General features: G+C 44.6%; 1 protein-coding gene across 4 annotated transcripts in view; it reads right to left on the bottom strand.

The window, feature by feature from the left end:
• Positions 1-18619, bottom strand: part of NPRL3 (NPR3 like, GATOR1 complex subunit) — a 36198-nt gene extending 17579 nt beyond the window's left edge. Inside the window, exons 1-6 of one of the 4 annotated variants that reach the window (XM_015591185.2) lie at positions 18069-18619; positions 14609-14681; positions 10448-10486; positions 6960-7089; positions 5396-5470; positions 890-1043 (exon numbers count right to left, since the gene is read on the bottom strand). In XM_015591185.2, coding sequence (XP_015446671.1) covers positions 890-1043; positions 5396-5470; positions 6960-7089; positions 10448-10486; positions 14609-14681; positions 18069-18186 — 589 coding nt within the window. In that variant the 5' untranslated portion in view covers positions 18187-18619. The remainder of the gene's footprint in view (positions 1-889; positions 1044-5395; positions 5471-6959; positions 7090-10447; positions 10487-14608; positions 14682-18068) is intronic. The other 3 variants (XM_006914044.3, XM_015591186.2, XM_006914043.3) reach the window with 3 other exon arrangements.
• Between the last annotated feature and the right edge of the window lie 4343 nt (positions 18620-22962).

Raw genomic sequence — 22962 nt, 5'->3', positions numbered from 1 at the left:
TACACTAATGTAATTTTTTTATGACTAAAAGTCTTTTATTAATCCTTTCTTATAAATGTTTAACAAAAAATATATGCACTAAGTTGAATTTTTTAAAATTTCCTGTGATAAAAGTCATAGACTCTAAAGAAATCATTTTAAAAAATAAGACTTCTAGATTGTTATTAATTAGTACATAACTGGCCAAGATAGAAATATATTATACATTTTGATAGCAAATTGTCAAACATGAAAAGTAAATCTTTACTGAAAATGCACCTGAGTGGGATAGTTCATGCATAGTGATCACTACTTCTACTTATTGCTAAAATTAAACTGGGTTGACCTTCATATTTGTCCTAGTTTTGTTTTGTTACAGAGGTGCTGACCCGAGAAAATGGAGGTGGAGATTGTTACCAGTAGGTGTCTCTCTGCGCTTTGAAATGTTCGTGGTATGCCAAAACCACATGGCAACCTATCAGTAAAAGTTGTTTTTAAATAATTTACCAGCTGATACCTCCACTAGGTCTTCCTTCAACTTAGCTGAAAGCGAAGAACTGGAAAGCAGTCACTTTGCCAGCTCACTATTCCCGCTGGCCCCTCTGCATGTCCTTCACCCCAGGGAAGTGTGTCCAGCAGCACCAGGGCCGGCAGGCAGTGCCTAACCTGCACGGAGCCATCCTGCAGCGCTTGTCAGGGAAGAGGGCGTTTCAGGCTAGGAAGTCGATTTTAGCACATCAGGTGAGGAAAGTGGGACTATGCCCCCAGGGAGTCTCCTTTTGCACCCAGGGCATGCTCAGCCCAGGATGAAGATCATGGGACAGCTGAGTGCCTCAGTTTCCACGTCTGCAAAACCGGATCGCGGTCCTGCCCGGAAATGCTGCCTGCACTGCAGTGCTGCCACACTCACCATCAGCCACAGCAGACACCTCATCCTGCAGCGCCAGGATCAGCTTGGCCTCCCGCGTGAGGTACTGGCAGCGGCGCTCCTCGTGCTGCAGCACGGTAGCGATGCGCCGGGAAAGGTTGTGTAGGCAGTTGATCACCGAGGGGTCCGCATTGGCCTGCGGGAGAGGCACAGCTGACTCAAATGCAGCATTCACGCACAGCAAAACCTCAAACCATAAAAGCAGCATTCTCTTCTCCTTTTCCCCAGGCCCATCTCCCAGTGCCACTACTGTCCCCAGCTTCCTGTGTCCCCTCTAGGGCCCACCCACAGAAATGCCACTCTGCACAGCATCCTATCTTGTGGATGGTTGCCTGAAAGGCGGCACAGAGATGGCTCTGCAGGGTCCCCTAGTGTGGGGGGTGGGGAACCAGGCATTTCTAACAAGAAGAGAAAATCTCCCACATCACAGAGCACCATGCCAGGGCCATCCAGGAAGGCAGGGCACAAATCAGGCATCTACTCTGGGCCAGGCAGGGGCAGCCCCATGGCGCAGCAAAACGTACAAATCCCTCCACCCACCTGCTGTATGACCCTGGATCACAGGCTCCCATCTGAAAAAAGACAACAGTGGCACCTCTCTCACTAATTAGACATGTCAAGTGCTCAGAACAGAGCCTACTCAGAGGCAAAAACCACGGTGCTGTTTGTGGTCACCAGTGTACTGCTGACTATTGGTGGACAGGACTGGCTATGTGAGAATTCAATCATACAGCTCCAGTTATAACAAGGGCACACAGTATAATAAACAGAAGCACTATCTAGCTAATTGTTCATGGAACACTCTGTCCTCAGTTAAGTAGCTCTTTGCAGCAGAAATGACCCTGGCAAACAGAAGAATCCAGAAGGCTCCAGGCCACTTCCTTCCACCTGAGCTCCCTCCACACCCCTGTGTCAATTCTGGAAACTATCAGGGGTCGCAGTTGGCCAGGCCAAGGGTGGAGCAGGTGGCTCTGGGGTCTGTGAAGATACTCCACAGAACAGATAACTGGCCAAACATGACTCAGTGCTTCAGGAGGCCAACAGGGTGGCTGAGTCATCCTGTAAGGCAGAGGTGGGGGAAAGAAGAGGACGAGTGGTGGCACAGATTAGATCCTCTGGTGCCGCCTCCCTCTCCTGTTTATCTGGCAGGCAGGGCCCTGCCTACAGAGCGTTCACAGCACCTTCTGGGCCAAAACCTGGGCTAGACTCAGTAAACACCTTCACCACCTGGAGCTGGGGAGATTTTCTAAACTCCCAGCAGATCTCATGTTCACAAACAGAACTCATACCGGGCAGCATACCTGTGCTGGTATGCTGAAGGTTGCTCCCATGCCATGCCCACCACCAGGCAGCAGCCCTTCATGTATAGGGCATCCCCTCAACAGTGTCCCCTGCAAGATTACGGAACTGTAGGGTCTGAGATATAGAGTATATACAATTGTCTCAAAACAAAATACATTTTTAGAAGAATCTGTGTAAAAATACTCCCACCACAAAAAAGAGGTAAGAAAATGATCCTGGGCACATGGTTATCCCCCAAAGTAATCAAGTCCCACTTGAGAACCCATCCCTCTGCTAGAGGTCCCACTGGCTGGGGCACAACAGTGTTGTAAATCAGATGCCCAGGGCCTGTTCGTTCCACATTCCTAGATGTGCGAGGTGGTGCTTGCCCAGGCAGGGCCTGACAACCAGCACTGACGGAGTGTGCCAGGGAGTCCTGTTTGGCTGCGCAGGCATCGCTCAAGGTGTCTGCAGAGCCCAAGACTGTGTGTGGCCATGCTGAGAAAGCTACCACCTAGCATGTGCCAGCCCTGAGTGGGAGCTCTTAGAAATGCCACACTTTCCCCATATGTGATGGGAGGCAGCATCAAGTTTAGGGCATCGCCTATGAGTCTTTCTTACCCCCAAAACACGTACCTAAATGTAATCATGCCTTCAGAGCTAAAGGCCAGTTTGCAAGAAATACAGGGACAGAGAGCAAGTCTGACTGCACGATAAGATGAGTCTAAACATGGAACATTTGATGGAACGAAGGGAGGGGAGAGTCCTAGACTGGCGAGACCTAGAGACGGAATATCACATGCTTATGTGGGTTGGGTTTTCATCCTGGCTCAGACGGGCCAACTGAAAAGAATGTGGCAATTGGGGAAAGTTTCCATGGATCACATACTAGTTGATAACAACTTATGAAAATTTTATCAGGTGTGAAAAGGGTATCCTGGTATAAAATAAATGTCCACATCTTTATAGACATGTCCTCTGAAGTATATAGGAGTGAACAAACATGAGGTCTGGGACTTGTCCTGAAATATTTGAGCAGCAAGGTGGGGAGGGTAGGTAGATGGCGCCAGCATGCAAGGCCAACTGTTGTGGGATCTCAGAGATAGGCGTAGGTTTCTAAAACTATTGTCACTAGTTTGGATTTTGTTTAAAAATTTTCAAAGTAAAAAAAAGTATACATTTTCATATGACTACTGAAAAGAAAATACTTGTCCACCCTAAAATACCAACTCTTTACATTATTTAAAATTCCTCCCATTCTTCAACATTATGGCCTATGCTATCTGAAGTTCTACACTACCTTGTTTCCTACTGCTTTTACCTGGCAGTAATCTATACTCCTCCAGGTTCTAGTATCATCCCCATTTCTCATCTTTAATGGCCAAAGAACAAGCGACTGTATAATAATCACCACCTTGTCTAATCATTCCCCAACTACTGGATACCAGGATTATGTCCAGCCTAGTTATTATTATAAAAGTCTTTACCCAATTTAAAAATGTTTGTTTTGTTGACTGCTATGTCCAAGGGTGTCATATGTTCCGCTATCACAGGCTGCCCAGAGAGGAGGGCCTGCCTGCAACATCTGGGGTGGGGCTGTGGCTGCTTCTCACCACCCATCCCACACGGACTATCAGTATTGACAGGTGGACAGCATTCGTCATGGTTTTTGTTTGCTTGTTTTTTTACTTGAGTTCTCTTTGTGGATGTATTATGAAATTTTATAAGTAATACAAGGATACTATGAAAATGCAAACACTACAAAAGTGTATATATAAAGTAGGAAGTAAGAATCTCTTCTTGGAACCTCATGCCCCAGGGACAGTCACCACTAACAAATCATTTTATTCTAACTTGTAGTTCCTTATTTATCAACAAGGTATGCCAGTTTTAAAAATTAAGCTCGACTCTAAAGGAGCTTTTCTCTAGAAATTTGATTATGAACCATTCACAGTAAGACCTGTGGTCCCCAAACCAAAGAAGCCACAATGAAAAAAACACCTTGAGACTTAGAATGGCATCTAATTGTACAGGTTTCCTTTCTTCTCAGTCTCATTTCCATCACTCTGAGGTTTTCAGAGCACACACTATTCCTTGTCACTAAAACCCAGTCACTTTCTCACTCATATTTCTGCATAAAAGCCATCACTGAGATCACATGACCAGCCAGAAAGAACTACTGGATTCTTTGGTGAAAATGAAGTTGAGATATTTCAGAGGAACGTCATTATTTAACATATATTCCAAAGTCTCTTCAAAATATAAGCCAGACCTTACCTAGGAATGCTATTTATATTTTGACAGCTTTATTGAAAAGGAATTTCCTGTAACTAGTGAAAACACAACTTTGGTCAGTGCTGGGAACTGCTTTAAGAACAATTAGGCTTAATCATTTGAAAAATGAAAAATAACGAATGTTGGTGAGGAAATGTAAAATAACTGGAACCCTTGCTGGTGGAATGTGAAATGATGCAGCCACTCTGGAAAACAGTCTGGCAGTGTATCAAATGGTTCGATGCAGAGCTATCATATAACCCAGCATTCTACTCCTAGGTATATACCCAAAGGGAATGAAAACATGTGTTCACACAAAAATTTGTACACAAATGCCCTTAATATCATTGTTCATAATAGCCAGAAGGTGAAAACAACCCAAATGTTCATCAACAGATGAATGGATAAACAGTGTGATCTAGCCATCCAATGGAATACAATTTGGCCATAAAAATACAGTACTGATACACATTACAGTAAGGAATAATCTCAAAATCACTATGCTCAGTGAAAGAAGCCAGACACCAAAGGTCACATGCTGTAGGATCCCATTTATATGAAAAGTGCAGGACAGGTAAATCCACAGAGACAGAAAGACTGGTGGTTTCCAGCAGCTGTGGGAAAAGAGACAGGGAAGTAACTGGTCTCCTTTCACAGCAATGAAAACATTCTGGAACTAGATAGTGGTAATGATTATACAACAGTGTTACTAGATTCCACCAAACTGTGCACTTTAAAATGGTTAAAATGGTAAATTTTATATGTATTAAAAAAAAAAAAAAAAGCAGGAAACAATGAGTGTAGACCAGCGCCATGCCCACAGCAGTCTGAGCTCTGAGTCAATGACAGTCGCTGGAAATGAGCTGCTGCTACTCCCCCCGACCCTCCTCCCTACTCTGCCCGTGCTCTTCAGCCATTTATGCGAACACTCACCCTCAGTGCAAATACCACATTAAAAAGAATCATGGTGGGAGCTTCCCTCTTCGGGGATGGGTCTGTTTTAGAGACCTGTAAAAGAGGCATAATTATAATGAATGAGAGCCACTACTTCTGAAGAAGAGCTGTTTAGAATTATTCTACTTTAGGCGTGGGAAGTTTCCAGAATATAGCAGAATCAGAGAAAAAGAGATTCCCAGGGTCTTGGAGAAGCAATCGGTGCCTTTGCACAGACAAGTGGTGGCTGCATGGACAGGTGAATCACTGCCGAAATAAGAGTAGGAAAGTCAGTGCTATGACCCAAAGTGACAAAGCTGCCCCAGTTAATTGAAGTGAGCTGAGGTGCGCAGAGGAGACAAGATGGAGAGGGGCTCAAGTGGATAGTGTCCTCTGTCCAGACCATCCCCCCATGGCCACCCCCAGTGTCCACCTGAGTTTTCCAGGCTGTCTCTGCCAGGTATAACAAGTACTGGGGACGACTGAGAGCCAGCAGACAGGCCTGCCACTCTGGCATTCAGCCAACCTGGGTCACAAACACCAAGCTGACTACAAAGTATTGCCACTAGGGGATATGAGTCCAGGGCCCTAGCTCTCCGTGGGCCATCCCAACTGTCTCCTCACCATCCTGCCTGTCACTCCCGTTTTGTAGGGTATAATTGCTGGCAGGCTGCCAAATCTCCCCTACATTACCCACAGGCCATCAGTAGGAACTAAACTCAATCTGCAGGGACCTTGGTGAGGAGGGAAGGTGCTGTCCATGGGGCCAGATGCACTTAGCCATGGCCCCATGTCTTGGCACCTCCAACCACATTTTGACCACTCACACATTCTTTTCATGGGCTTAGTCACAGAGAAGATTTGAGGACCACATCACAGACCCTCACATAATTTCTGGACCGTATAAATGAAGCCAAATCTTATACTGTCTTATTAAAACTCTTCAGAATCTGAGTGATGCTGTTGCTGATTCTGCCCGTGTGAAAACGACTGACTGGCAGGTTCTGGTGTGCAAATTCTCCTGGTTCATAGTGCATTCAATCTTGTTAAAACTCCCCAGTACTGTAATATTTCATTTAGTAGAGAATGCATATAAAAGGTTCAGCACAATAGTAAGAGCTAAATTAATAATAATAATGGCTACGACATCACTTAATAAACAAAAAGAAATGCTTACACCAATTTATATAAAGTTCAAGGGGTTGACAAATGCTCTCGATGTATATATACATTCTATATAGATATACACACACACATATATACATTGTGCGTGTGTGTGTGTGTGTGTGTGTAAATAAAGGGGAAGGCCGCAGTCAGTAGACACCCAGAATGCAAACAGCAAAAGCTAGGAGCAGGGACTGAAACTCCGGGGACAAGGATGCCTGTCTCTCCCAGGAGCCTCAGGGCCTAGGAGGATGTGCAGCTGACAGCGAACACTTGGTCAGGTTTGCTGTGTGTTGGCTGTCTTCCCCAGAACCAGCATCAGCCACCGGTCTCTGAGGGCCCAGACCAGGATGGGCCATGCCTGCCCAGGGAGAACCCCACCTATTCGGGAAGCCCTTACCTGCCCCAGCGCATGCTGCAGGAGTGTCGGGTGCCCAACAAACCGCACATTATCAATCTTCAGTTCGAATTTTTGGCCACACATTTCAGACTTGGTTGCCAAAATTGTTGCCAGAATGACATCTGAAAACCTTAAAATTAAAAAGAGGTAGAGTGGAAATAAGTGAACAAAATATCACAGCCCCATGCCCACTGCCCTCAGAGGGGAAGGGTCTCAGTATATTGCAGCTTCGTGTGCAGAGTGGCTGTACCCCCACTGATGACCTGGAAGCTTCTATCAGTTGCCTTTTGAAGCAATCTCCAAGATTGGGGACATAAAATCACCATAATTACAAGGTAAAAGGCATGAGAAGCATAGACTGAAGGCACATGCTGTCATTTCTTGGCATGCTCTATGAAATTCAGGAGAGAAACAAGTTGCAGTTTGCTTTTAAAGGAGGAACAGCAGCTGAGCTGGCATTGCTCTGAGAGTCACTTTCCTTAAGGCTCACAGGTGGGGGCGCTCTACCATCAGGCCCAGGTTTACTGGGCTGCACCCCTCAACTCCCAGGAGTTCCCAACCTCTGAGTGCTGAGTAAAGGGCAAGGGGACAGCACTAACTGCAGCGAGCTAATTACCTTCTTTCAGCATGTCTGCCTTCCCTTATCTCAAACACCGAAACCTTTCAGTTTTTATTAGGGAAGAAATTTTTAAAATGTGCAAGATGTGCAGACCCACTGATATGATATGAACATAGGGACGCACAGAACTGAGTGTCACAGAGAAGTAGGAATGATGGCTGTGGCGTAGGTGAGAGCAGATCTGGATACACTCTCTGTAAAACTGCTGAGTTCGCCCCTTTGCAAGGTGAATCTGTACACTTATGTCTCCTTACTGGCAGCTCTGTTCCTTCCTCCCCAAGGGAGATCTCGATAAGGGAGGAGAGCCCAGGCCTGGGGGGACCTTCACTTTAGAAGCACTGATGCACCGTGTCTGAGCTGGAGCCAGAAGGGAGACAAGTCCTGTGCTCATTTCTCCACCTGGAGAAAGCAATTCTAACATCCAGGTTGGGAGGACACACTGTGTTGAAGAAGGTGGCTCTGGCTCCCTTAAGGTCATGCTCTGCTCTAAAAGAGACCCCTGTAGTCCTAGAGGCCATCGAGCACAGACATTCCAGTGTGTGTCCTGGGCCTTTGCTGAGGAGCTATGGCAAATCAGACCCCACACCAGATGCTTTTCTCCTGGATGATCTTGTGTGGGGGAGGAGAGCGACTAACACCATACAGCTCCGTTTTCTGAAGAAAAAGGATGATTTGCTACAAACTGCTGCTTTAGCTCAGCTCAGAAATAGCCAACAGCTCTGGGATAAAAGGATCCAGGAAGGGGGCCATTTGCTCTGGGCTCCTTACACATGGCAGGGCTTACCACCTAATGTAAGAGTAACCTGGAGCCAGCCTGCAGCAAGAGCTCTGCTGATCAACCAGCAAACGGACAAACTGCAAGATGAGCAGCCATGGGACTCTTTCCAGGCCTCTTCCCCACGGACGGGTGGGGGACCTAGAACTGTGAGGGCCTTTGCAGGGGAGGATGTCACATTGGTTTCCAGCCTTCCTCCAGAATTGACATGGTTCTCTAGGCACACTAGGTCATCCTGTGGTGACCTAGTATGTAAACTAGATACAAAGGGTTTGCCTCTTGCACAGTCAGGACTGCCCTTGGATCTTCCAACACCAAGGTGTCAGAGATATTCTGGGAAAATTGGGACCCACAGCCTGAGTGCTTGGCTGCCCATTGTGGGCCTCTCTTCCCTGAAATACTGTTCTCTGGAGTGATTAAACCAGAGATAGAAGATTCCAGTGTCTTAGACCAGAGGCATTATAAGCTTTCTTCAAAAACTCTAAATGGTTTACTCTGCCCTGCAACTCTCATCTGAGGGACGGTGACGGTGAGGGAGGGATCAGGGTGACAAACTCAAACGAACACTTCTGTCCTAGCAAATAATCCAGTGCCAACATTTCACATCCTATCTGCCACCCGAGGACTAAGGGACATAGAGATAAGGGATAGAAAACAACCTCCCACTACTCCAGATAGTTTACTTTTTCCTGTGATACCCAAATACCTCCATTAAAAACCTCTGCTCTGTCATGAAGAGCCACAGATGGGCCTCAGCCCTGGCCCTCAGCCACCAATCCAGGAACCTAAGTTAGTTTGGCTGTGGGATAGGTTTTGAGATTCAGAGGCAAGCAGTGGCGGTCTAGTTCACATTTACAAATATCCAAATCCAAAAACACCCTTCCAAGAGCCAAATAAAAAGCGCCTCCCTCCAAGCCAAGAGAGGCCAAGGTCTGCGGAAGGAGTCAACTAGAAAGCCATGTGCTGCTGAGGCGGCCAGCAGGGTGGTGTATGGTACTTGTCTCAGCAAGTCTCGCCCACAAAGATATCCACTCACCACTGCAATATTACACACTTATGATGAAAGGAACACCTGAGTGGCTTTATACTTTGTATAGTGTATCTGCTGACGTAACATGCACAAAGACACAGAGTTATATCATGAGATTTGGGGCGGGAGACATAACTGTTATAAATAGCAAAATGAAACGAAAACAAGTGACAATATTCGTTTGTTGTTTCCAAAATTTACAAAAATCCTTTTCCCTTGTTTTGATAATAAAAGGCCTGGTAAATATGTTGCACACAATAAAATAGCTGTTACAAAACTAACATTTCTGGAATAACTTAATTAAAAACATATTTAGGAAGAAGAACCAGCCCAGCTGGAAAACTGGCCAAGATCTTCCATTCCTGCCAAGACACTCGGAGCAGGCTTGTCCACAAAAGAGGGAGGACAGCATGGAAAGGAGCTCGACTCTGCCCCCTTCTGTTCTGGGGGGCTCACAGATGCTCTGTGCACCTCCAATGCCCAGAGGAGATGCCCTGTCAGGGGGGACAGGAGGGTCCCACCTTATCTATGCCTTCCTAGAGAAGTGCCACATAAGCTCCATGGGAACATTTTTGCCTCCAAAGGGCACATACAAGAGCATCTAAGCTCAAGCGTTACATTTCATACCCAGCCCTAGGGAGAGACCCCCACTAAACAAACACCTCCAAGAAACGAAGGCAAGGAATAATCTAGGGTCTCTCTAGGGGGACAGTAGGCTAAAGAGACAAGAAACCTACCACCCTCACAGGGCCACTGGTGCCTGCCTGGAGGAGGAGGTTTGAGTGCATGCCTGGTCCCAGAAGTCTCCCTGTGCCAGCCAACCTGCCTAGGCCTCTTAGGTAATGTGAAATAGCTAAATAACTCCAGGTGGAGAAAGGGCAGGGGCCGTGGCAAGCCTGAGTACTCATTCATGTGAGATCGGGGCAGTGCGGTCCGAGCGAGAGCCTGTGTGCCTCATTAGTCATTCTTCAACATTGAGGGAAATCAGGAGTTAAGCACAATTACAAGAAGAAAGGGTAGCAAGAATCAAGACAGAAAGATGGCGGAGAAGTTCTTGGTCTTACCCTGCAACCAATTGCTCATCGGTTGAAGGACATGGCTCGCTGAAATGGGAACAGGACCATCAAGACCAAATAAAAACACATCGATTTTAAAAATCATTAAAATTTATAGTCGTTTTATTAAAACAGTATTAAAGTCTAGCAGAAGTACCACCATTAGCATTAATTGTTGAGGTCAAGGCTAAGCAACTTACCGGACAAAAAAAGATACAGACACTCCCCAAGTTGAAGACTTTCCACAGTTTTCTCACTAAAGCTCAAATTCTCATACATAAACATAGGCTGGGCAAGAATGAGAGTCAGTTTCCAGAAGCAAGAGCAAGGCTGGAACACCTAGGTCGGAGCCCAGCACCACAAGTATCGGCTGGATGCCCATGCACAAGTATTTAATCTTTCTGACAAACCATCTCAACAAGATCAAATGAGATTCCCCAGAGGAAAAAGCCTTATGGAAACTGCAGAATGCCACTGAATACCTCAGTCTCCATTCTTGAGACGCTGTGACCACCAGCGTAGCTGACCTCCCTGAGCCTCTGGCAAGGACATGACTGTGGCCCCTTCAGCAGCAAGGCAGTCACGGCAGATCTATAGGTACATATGCTGAAAAATGTCTTAGACCTCTGCACTATCCAATCTGGTTTTTTAAAGAGTATATTTAAAAGAGTTAAAGTTCCTCTACACAGGTCTGTGTCCTGTGACATGCTGCTTTCTGAGAAAGTAAGCTTGAGCCCCAGGGTGCAGACAGCGTCAGAGGGGTGAGAGCTGGCTACGACACTGTGCCACGTCCATCGGGCTGCCCTGCTGGGCCTGCTGCTCCCCACAGCTCTCACTGAGAATCACACACTGCCAGAGGACTATGCAAAAGAAACACACAATGAAGAAAGCTTTCTTTTCAGCAGCTCTCAAACATTAGCTCATCAAGTTTGTGTAGCAGTAAAGGGGTAAGATGTTTTGTGGACTTTCTCAAGATCACGCAGAAAGTCAGAACCCAAAGAAGCTCAAGTGCAACTCCTGCAACCAGACAAGTCTCAATGAAATCCCTTTACTTTCAAAAGGGAAAAGCACACAGGGCTTCCAAGAGTCAGCAGTGTTCTATTTCCTTAATGGGGTGTGGTGGTGACAGGTATGTTTTATGGACTTGTGTCTATCCCTCTGAGGGACACAGAGCCATCGTCAAGTACAATCACCTAGATACAGATGTTCCCATTACATCTAGACCTGGAGGGAGAGGCGGAGGTGCCTTACCACCTACAAGCATCTTAGAGAAAACAGTGAAACTGAGGCTCACTGTTTTGTGGACTTTCCCAAATCACATACTGTAGGACACAGAGTGAGAATCAGACCTGGAACTCTTTATCTGCACTTGTCCCAGCACGCTGCCCTACAGGGACATGCCTGTGTGGACACCAACATGGACTCAGCTGGGCCAGGAAAGGGAAGGAAGATGCCTAAGCTTAGAGACAACATTGCTTGTCCACATTCTTGTGTACTGACCTCAGCTCCAGAAAGTAGGGGCATCTTTCTAATATATCTCAACGACATGTGCCATAAAGGCAAAGCCATGAGCAGAGGCCCTGGTGGAGACCCATGTGCACCTGGTATGGAGGACTTGTGTGTTGTGTGCCAGCGTGCACTACACTTCACCTGGCCAAGGCTTCTGTCTGGCCTAGGGTATGACTGTGCCTAAAAGCTGGACCCACTGCTTCAAGAAAGGTGGCCAAGCCTGAAAAGGGCAGCAATGCCACCTGAGAGATAAAGGGTGGAGACAGCTCTAGGGAGGTCTTTTAGATGGCGTCTAAAGTAAAACGATTTGAGAGTGTTTTGAAATGAAGTCAACTATTCTTCAAGCACCAGCATCTCCTCCTCTGAGTCAGTGGCCAGAACACTGCTTGCATCTCTGAAGCCAGAGATGGCCATCCACATCAGGAGGGATCATGCTCACAAAAGCCTTTCCAACTGATACCAGGCTTTCTCGTCTACCTCTCCTGATAGCTTTCTCCCTGCCGGTGAGGGGGATGCAGGACGCAATTAAGCATGAGTTCCCTGGTCCCTGACACCCAACAAACAGGGACACTACTTTTCCAAACTTGAATTTCAAACATTAGAGACAATACCTATGTTCTTCTCTCCCTACTGAATTCTCACAGTTTTTAAAAAAGTGACAGTTAATTCTCATACCCTGAAACATATCATCTTGATGATTCACCTTATAAAACCAGTCTACCCTCTAAGCCAGTGCTGTCCAACAGAACTTTCTACAGTGAGATAAATATTCTAAACCTATGCCATTCAATACAGTAGTCACCAGTCACATGTAGCCACAGAGTACCTGAAATGTGGCTAGCGCGACTGAGGAAATAAATTTTCAATTTTATTTTATTTCAGTTCATTTCCATTTTAAATGGCCACACTGGCCAGTGACTATAACAGTGGGCAGCACAGCTCTGCACCCTCACTTTTTTAGGGCAGGCCACCACCACATTCCAAAGTTACCCATGTGGCCTGTTAACACTATTTCAATCTGGCAAACTGATGAGCTGGAACATTATGCTGGCTCCAGAAGAAAAGCACCTTTAAAAACGGCAATCAAAGAAATTGAGAATGGGTATGATACACCTTTACTGCAGTGCTCCAGAAAGATGTCTGAACTATAACAGGGTTCCCCCAGGTGCGAGGGGCAGCATAGTGGCTGGGCAGGCCTATATGACAAAATAAAGCTGGGCCCCTAGGGTATTAACCTGTATCTCTGAAAATGTGGGGGGTGGGGAGTAGGATCATCGGATGTCATAGTATGCTAAAATTACCAAATAAAATAAATATCCTAATAGTCATTTTATTATAAGCCTCCAAAAAATTAACTGTAGGAATTAGCTGCTCCTTGCCCTCCTAAAAAATCCCTCCACACAGACCATTCCAAGAGCTCTTTCTGAGTCTTCAGCAGCCTAAGCCTCATGTCCGCAGAGCCTGAAGGAAGAAGAGCTGACTGGCTGGCTGGCAGGCAGGCCGTCTGCCCTGCTCTAAACTAATCTGTGGCACAGGTGAAAGACAAAACACACCTACCGAGTATGCAGAGGCAAAAAACTTTCTCTGTGCCTATAACAACAGGAGTTTGTTCCAAGTTGTCAGTCTTAAAGAACAAGACAACCAAAGGCCTCTCCGTCAAGCAGAACCCATGGAAAGTCCAACAGCCTCTCATATCCCCTGCCCCTCCTGCTGGTCCCTCTTCAAAAGCCTGCTCCCTTCAGAGACAGTCACTTATCATGCCAGAGGTCCCTAATATCTATCTCTCTCTCTCTATCTCTCTCTCTCTCTCTCTCTCTCTCTCTCTCTCTCTCTCACACACACACACACACACACACACACACACAAACCACATTCTTGTAACTGCACAACACTAGGGCACCTGTGGTGCCTCATCAGAGAACTGAAGGGAACCGTATTAACACACTGCATGTCAAAAGCCCACTGTGGGGACCTCAGCCATTTTCCCATGGGACAGTGGAAGCTAAGTCTTTTAGCTCACAAAGGCCCCGGATGTTTAGGGGAACCCAAGACAGACAATTTACAATCTTTCCTACTGCATCTGGGCCTGTGTTACCATTTACTAAGCTTTGAAATGAATATGAAGGCAGAAGCGGTCACTTCTCATATTTGCATGATAGCCCTTCCCAGAGCGAGCAGCAGGGGCACACAAAGGAAGAAACAGGACACACTTTTCATCTGTGCCATAAAAGAGCAAGGGTTAAATCATCCCTGGCTCTCAGCCAACATCACCACCTGGACAGACTGTACTGTACCCAAGCACCTCCATTTGACTGCTGGGCACATGCTTGAGGAATAAGGTCTGAAGACAGCATTGGGGTCTGCTTTCCTACATGTTCCTCTCCTAGGAGATAAATGTCTTACAGGGACATGGCCTCACCTGTTCTCCAACCAGCTTTACCAACCACACAGCCCATAGCTGGAACACGTGACCAAATTATGCAGCAAGCCAGAGATTAGCAACACAATCCTCAGCTATATGCTACCCGAAACACCCACCAAATGGAAAAAAAGGACACTAAATTTCTCAAGAGAGAAAACATCTAAGTCAACAGGAGGAGAGGCCTTGCCCAGGTCTGGAGGCAAAATTAGCTCCATCACAGACTGATTTCAGAGGCTTACCTGGAGTCACCATCCTGGTCCTCAGCGTGATCTCCTCCTGTGTTGTTGACAGCATATCTGCTAAAAGGCTTATCTGAGTGAAGGCAAAAAGGAGACAATGACTAAGAAAACAGGATCCATCCAAATATAGGAGGATTTATGGAACCATTAAAAGTGATGGTCTCTAAAATGTGGTTTCTACACACAACACTGATCAGCCATAAAAAGGAATGAAGTTCTGACACATGCTACAATGTGGATGAACTTGAAAACATTATGCTCAGAAAAAGAAACCAGACATAAAAGGACAAATATTGCACTTACATGAAATATCTACAATAGGCAAATTCAAAGAGATAGAAAGTAGATTAGAGGTTACCGGAGGCTGAGGGCAGGAGAAATGAGGAGTTATTGCTTGGTTACAAGTTTCATTTGGGGTAATGAAAAATCTTGAAAATAGACAAGTGGTGCTGGTTGTACAATATGTGATTAATGCCACTGAATTATGCACTTAAAAATGGTTAAAATGGCAAATTTTTTATATTTTTTAACCATAATAAAAAATTTTTCAAAAAAAACTATGGTTTCCAAGAATTTGCAACATAATAAATATTTTTGCTATTATTAAGCTAGAAAAAATTGATATGTATACACACACATATACACACATACCATCTCAGTGTATGACATCAACTAGGTTGGAAAAAGCACAGGCAAAAGAAAGAATTTTTAAATGTCCATATACCAATATTCTTCGCATACACAAAAAACAATACTTTACCAGAGTAATAAAGTTTAAAGACCTAAGGGTAAACTTAAGAAGTTCGCCATGGACAAGTTCTTCATGCACTAGAGGCCCATAAAGAAAATGGAAATACGAATAAAGGAGACAAGAATGAATAGAAAACATTCTCGAATGAGAAGATTCAACATAAAGATACCCTTTCTGCCCAGTTAATTAACATGTTTAAAATGACCTCCAAAACTACACCAGAGGCTTGAGAGTGGGGCCTAACACGGTCAATCCTGACGTTTACAGGGAAAAGTAATCAAGAACTGCCTTATAACGTTGAAAAAGAAAAGTAATGACTGACTAATCCTGATAGTATAACACAGTATAAAGTTATAATAATTTATTGGTGTGGAACCCACACATAAATCAACGAGAGAGAGAAGGTCAAAAATAAACCCAAATAAACATGGGAATTTAGTATGTGATCACTGGGGGCAAGTGAATTATTCTACAAAAAGATGTTGGGACTAGGTCATATGGAAGAGAAAATTATGTTGAACCACTCACTCTCCAGCTGTGGGGCCCCATGTTCCCACGTCCTTCCTCACCCATCACAGTGCCTGCTAAACAGGGCTCCGGGAGGCAAACAGGAGGAGCACACGCGACTTTCAGCAAGTGCCCCAAAAATACCAGCTCCTAATAGGAGCTTTTGCCTTACACCAAGACAAACATATTTAAAAACAAGACAACAAATGTTTGAAAGGAAAACACGAGGGGCTCTTTTTGTTAATACTGGAGAGCAGAAGGCCTTTCAATGTATGACAAAACTCAGAAACTACAAAGGAATAGACTGAAAACGTGACTCCATTCAAATCAATACTCTGTGTGGCAAAAACTACAGAAAGGCAAACTGGCTAAGATGTTCAGCTTTGTCACAAAGGACTTTTTATCCTGAATATATAACAAGCTCCTTTCAAATCTATAAGGAGAAAAATCAAACAACCCGAGTGGGAATTAGGAGAGTTTATGAATAGGTCATTCACTAAAAAGAAAATCCAACTGACTCTGAAAACAGGAAAACATGCTCTCAATCCTAGATAAATGCACATTAAAACTATCACTGACAATTTTTGACCTATCTCATTAACAAAGACAGAAAAATCTGATTAAAAATAAATATGCTCATTATATCCCTTAGATCCAACCATCCCACTTCTGGGAATGATTCTACATTCTGCAAAATGATAATATATACAGAAAGGACATTCTCACTGTTTATATTAGCAAAAGATTGGAAACAATTTAAATGCCCATCAACAGAGGACTGAATAAATAAATCCCATTACTCTGATTGTAATTCTAAATCTATATCCAAGATGTAAAATGAAAATGAAAACAGGGCAGAACAGTGTGTCTAGTGTTCACTTGTGCTTACAAAGTTAAATAATGTGTATATATGCTTGTATTTACACAGAAGATTCTGGAATGATGCACAGGAAAATGGTAGCAGTTGAGGAAATGGGTGGCTGGTAGTTAGTATGGAAAAGAACTTTCTTTTCATAATCTAAACCCCTTTGTACCTTTAAAACTTTGTACCAGATTAATAAATTTAAAAGCAATTTTAAAACAAAATATAAATTACAAACTGAACATTCATGATAGTGAAAAACTACAAGTAACCTCAATGCCTATCCACAGCAGCTGTATGCTACAACTAAGAGTGAGGATGATCTGTTTAACATTTCGGAAAGTGCTCCAAGTTATACTGTTCAATAGAAAAAAGAGCCATTGCAGAACAATCCATTTATGTGAGGAAAAAAATCCCAAAACGATACACTATTTTTCTACAGATACACAGTTGGAGGCTATGTACAGGAGATTACAATCACTAAAATGGTCATCGGTTACCCAGTTATCTGTACGTGTGGAAAACTGGAGGTAGGTGGTTCAAAGAAAACTTCAGAGGTTCTGTAATTTCATATTTTTTTCAAGCTGAATACAGTCACGTGTCAAAAAAAAATAATAATAAACAGAGCTATTTTTAAATGGCTCTGGAGCTGCCATCCCAGAGGAACTGCCGTGCATGCCTTATGCCTCAGACCTTTGGAATGTTAAAACAGGGCAATGTAACTTTTGAACTGGGCCTAATCAACCTTGTGCCTCAAAGAACTGATTGCAAAGATAACAAGAAAGCAGATTATTATGACTATCTGATTACCAGACTGAAAATTAACAGTTTAGATTTAACATCATTGTTATCTGACCAATAGAAATGCCTTCTTTCTATTGATGTAATTATTTCCCTTCTTTCTCATAAATAACTATTGCCTTGTCTCCTAATCAGAACACTACCTGGTCTTCCGGGTTCCCACCCGAATCTGTGGATCCTGAACAGCTCTTATCGATCTCAAACAAATACTTGTGACCTCTCACTTTGACTTTTATTTTTAGGGTAATACAAAATACTTATATATTGTTTTAAAGTCTGCAGACACTGATAAAATGTTAGCAATAGTGGCTTTGGCCTGTTGATTTTTTTTTCCTGTTTCTTTTCACTTTTCTACACTTTCCAAATAGTACTCTATAATGAGGAGGCATCGACTTTATGATCAGGAAAAGTAAAAAGTAAAGGACTTGAATTCTAACGTGCGAGGCGGTGAGGGAAAGGGGGCCCTGCGTCTGGGGTCTTTGAGTGCTGCCGCCAGGCGCATGCGGGAGCGCCAGGCCCGCTGCCCAGCGCTCACTTACTTGTCTGGGAGGCCGGGTGCTCCTGGCTTCTCTGGAAGGGGTACCTGAACAGCAGTTTATTGCCCCTGCTCCCCGAGCTCACCAAAATCACGCTGATGGGGCTAGTGTTGTCCCCCATCCTACCCGGGGGCGGGGAGCCAAAGGAAGACAGGGAGGGAGTGAAGGGCTGGAGGGGCTCTCAGGAGAACGGGCGGGGGGTAGGGGGAGCAGTGCTGAAAAGGACGCGCCGAGGAAGGTGGGGAGCTCTGAAGAGGCCCGGGACTGGAGAGATGGGGGGCCCTGTGGAGAACGGGCCAGGGAGGCGCGGGAGGGTGGGGGAGGGACTGAGGAAAATGCTCCCGGGACTGGAGGAGGGGGTCTCCGAGGAGTACGGGCCGGGGTCAGGGCATGAAGGGACCTGACAAGGACGCGACCGAGGCCACGGAAACGACCAGCGCGGAGAGCCAGGCCGACGTAGCAAGCACAACAGTCAGCAAACATACGCGCTAGCTAGCGCGTCCCGCGGAGCTGGGGAGACTTCCGCCGCAGGAGCAGGCAAAAGCACAGAAAGTGCTGTGCGCGGGGCCAGGAGCGTTTGCGCAGCCGCGGGCGGCCATGTGCGCACGCGCGGGGCTGTCCTTTCGGGGGAGGGACTACAAGTGCAAGTGCGCGCTGGCCCGCCCCCTTCCTGCTTGAGAAGAAGAGAACTGCCCACCAGTGTGTAAGGCCTCTGGGACACTGTCAGCCCTGGGGTTAAAGGTAGCTGTCTTTAAATGTTACTTTCTTCATGTTAAAAGTAACACTTGGTTTGGGCAGAAAATATGAACTTACAAATATAACGTAGTAAAATAAAATTTTAAAAGAATCGCTTCAGTGAATCATAGACCTAAATGTAAGAGCTAATACTGTAAAAATCTTACGAAAAAACAGCGGTCAATATTCATAACCTTGGACTGGGCAACGATTACTTAGGTATGACACCAAATGTGCAAGCGACTAAAGAAAACATTACTTGAGCTTTATCAAATTGAATACTTTTGTGCTTTAAAGGACACCACCAAGAAAGTAAGAAGCACTCACAGAATAGGAGAAAATATTTACAATTCATATATCTGATGAGGGAATTGTATCCAGATACATTTTTTTAAATAAACTCATACACTCAACAATAAAAAGAAATAACTAACTGAAAAGTATGCAAAGGAAGCAAATTAATAGTTCTCCAAAGAATATAGACAAATGGCCAAGAAGCACATGAAAAGATGCCCAACATCATTATTCATTAGGGCAAAGCAAATCAAAACCAAAAAGAGATACCACATCACACCAACTAAAATGGCTATAATAAAAAAGACAAAATAACAAGTGTTGCCGGGAAGGTAGAGAAATTGGAATCTACACATTGCTGGAGGGAATGTGAAATGGTGCAGCTACTGTGGAAAACAGTCTGGCAGTTCCTCAAAGGTTAAATATAGAATTCCCATATGACTCAACTATTCCATTCCTAGGTATATACCTAAGAGAAATGAAATCATAAGCCCACACAAAAACTTTCATGTTCATAGCAATATTATTCACAATAGCCAAAAAGTGCAAACAAGCCAAATGCCCAACAGCTGATGAGTGATTGAATAAAATATGGTATAATCCATACAATGGAATAGTATTCAGTCATAAAAAGGAATGAGGTACAGACTCATGAATGAACTTTGAAAAAATACTTAGTGTATGATTCCAATTATATAAATGTCCATAATAGGCAAATCCATAGGGACAAGAAACAGTTTAGGTTGTCTAAGGCTGCAGTAGTTGGGGGCATGTGACTGCTAATGGGTATGGGGTTTCTCTTGGGGTGATAAATGTTCTAAATTTGATTGTGGTGATGGTTGCACAACTCTATACTACTAATTGCACACCTTAAATGGGTGAACTTTATGGTATGTGACTTATATCTCAATACAGCTCTTTTTAAAAAGTCAAAACAATCACCCCACCCACCCCATCTCAGTCTTCCCCAGGAGGTGATTGTAGTTAACAGTCTACTGTAGCTGTTGCCAAATCTTTCCCAAGCACCTCAAATGCATGAGAGCATAACCATTTGACTAAAGGATAAGCATTTTCTTTGCTGAAATAAGCTTCTTGCACTGAAGCTGACATAAATGGATTTTGCAAGACAGATTTGTGGGTTAAACATGCCAGAGCAAAGGGTACATGCATTTGAAATGCCTCAGGCATTATCGACAAACGCATTGCCCTACACAGGGCTACATAGCATTGACTTTTTTTTCTCCAAAATTCCCCAAAAGGAAAATGGTGTCTTATCCTAAGTTGCATTTCTTTCATTATTACTAAAGTAGAGAACTGTACCACTTAATTATTTGCCAGTGTCTGAGAACTGCCATCTTTTTTTCCTTATGAATTTTTTGTCTTTCTTTGATGGTTTGGATGTGTTCTCCTTGTGAGAGATAGTTAGTTACTCTCTGTTAAGATTCTTCAAGCCTTTTTTCCCAGTATGGTATGTTTTGAGATTATGTATAATCAAAAGATTTTGGAGTTCTCCTACAGTTCCCAGGAGTGTCCCTGGAATGGAAATAAGGACACAGAAGAAGGAGGTGAGGCTGGGAGGGCTGGGCAGATGGGGTAGAGGGAGCCCACTGTTTGTGGGGATGGCTGGCTGTGGTAATGAAGACCTCCCCAAAGGGGCACCAGATAATCTGCAGGTCTCCTGACTCCTTCCTCCAACTTCTCTGGGTCATGCTGCTGCTCCATCAGACAGTCTCAGATCCCCCAAAACCTGGAGAAGCAAGTCTGGTGTCCAGGGGCTCCAGGGTGGCTGTCTCTGGGCTAGGGGAAGGCCCAGGCTTGGAGGAACCCACCATTCCCTGATTACCTCCTCAGGGCCCGCCTTCTGACGGCAACCTTCACAAGAGCATTCACTGTTTATTTTTCGGGCTATATGGTTAATGTCTTTTCATTGTAACACACACTGGAATCCATGAAAGATGAAGGGAGATCACCAGGATCCTAACCCCACAGTGGTCCTAGAAACATCCCTTCCCAGGCTGCCTTCCCAAGCGTGGGATGCGGGAATGCCCAGGGTTGGACTAGAGCTAGTAACGATCCGAATCCGACACCACTCTCACCAGCAGCAGCTCAGTGTCCACATTTGTCGACTTCATTTGGCTATAACAGAAATCAGAGCTTGTCTTCACTCCCTGTATAGTCCAGCCTGGTGCCAGCAGCCAGAGGGACGCTAGGGTGGGCTGGCTGTGCTTTGGGCCTCAGGTTCCCCACCAGTAACAGGATCAGGAGCAGGTGGGCTCTAAGTGCAATCATAGCTTGAAGCTCTCACACTGTCTCCTGGACAATGATATGCACAGGGCCAAACTTCACTCACTGCAGGTCTTTCCTGTGAACATCCACACCTCTAAATCCTCATTTTAAATTTATATAACTCTTCCATAACCTCCCTTTTTAAGGTAAGTGGATTCTTGAAATCCAAAACTCTCAACTCTTCCTCCTAGCTTGGGTTCCCCGCCCACACCCCAGGGAAGATTAGGAGGCCACTTGGACAGCTAGGCTTTATCAGTCCTGCCATTCAGTCTGGGCCCTACAGAGCCACCACCATCTGTCAGAGGGCTAGGTGGGGCTCAAGGACCCTATCTCAGACTCACTTCCACACCTCCACCTTTTCTGGTGCAGTGTTCCTTCCCTGGAGTAATAAGTCACCCACAATAGTAACTACAATAGTCTTGAATTGGTGATGTCATTATCCCTCCTAACAGTGAGGTGGAGGCTGCTCTAACCCCCACTCAAAAGGTTAAAACAGTGAAACTTGGACTCACAATATTAATTAGCCTCCCCAGGGTCACCCAAGGGATGCTCTCAGGGGAGGGTCTGCAGACCCCTGTCTCCGCTGAGTGACCAGGGCCCCTCTGAGTTCAGCTCCAACTACACAAGCCAGAACAGGCCTGGGGCTTCAAATTCTGCCTGGAGCCCAGCAAGTCTCAGTATCCTGGAGCACAGGCTTGGGATCCTTGTGTCATAAGAAACCAAGTCCCAGAGACAGAAGAGACTTGCCAGACCTCCAAAGAGCCAGCAGCCTGGCCTACTCCTCTCCCACTGGGACTGAGTCCTTCCTCTGCTGGAACTTTGAATATGTTTCATGAACTTCCTGAGCCTCCATTTCCTTATCTTAAAACATGTAATGATGATAACAAAACTTCTTTCACAGAGAGCTGTGAGGGTCACAGCCCATCATGAAGAGTATCTGGTACAATGTTCAGGATTTAGAAAGCACTCGATAACTATCAGCTAAAACCAGACAGCAGACCTCAACTCACAACCACACAAAATCAGTCCAAGGGACACTGTCACCCAACTCAAAACACCAAACAGTAAAAGTTCTTAGAATGGTAATATAGACAGTTCTGTACACTTCAGTATTCGGCAAATGCTTATTTTGCTTTTTTAAAAATTGAAGTGAAATTTGCATAATATAAAATTAACCATTTTTACATGCAAAAAAATGAAACTGGACCACCTTCTTACACCATAAACAGGAATAAACTCAAATGTAAGGGCCAAAACCATAAAACTTCTAAAAGAAAACATAAGCAGTAAACTCTCTGATATTGTTATTAGTAACTTTTTTCAGCTATATCTCTTTGAACAAGAGAAACAAAAGAAAATAAATAAATGACTTTGTTAAACTGAAAAGGTTTTGCCTAGCAAAAAAAAAAAAAAGAATCTATAAAACAAAAGACAGTGTACTGAATGGGAGAAGATATTTGCCTATGATACATCTGACAAGGAGTTAATATCCAAAATTAAAAAGAACTCATACAATTCAACAACAACAAAAACAATCCAATTAAAAAATGGACAGAAGACCCGAAAAGATATTTCTCCAAAG

The sequence above is a fragment of the Pteropus alecto genome, unplaced genomic scaffold (genome assembly GCF_000325575.1).
Source record: "Pteropus alecto unplaced genomic scaffold, ASM32557v1 scaffold44, whole genome shotgun sequence".
Taxonomy (NCBI): domain Eukaryota; kingdom Metazoa; phylum Chordata; class Mammalia; order Chiroptera; family Pteropodidae; genus Pteropus; species Pteropus alecto.
Note: the sequence above shows the minus strand (reverse complement) of the source record. Positions and strands in the feature narration are given on the sequence as shown.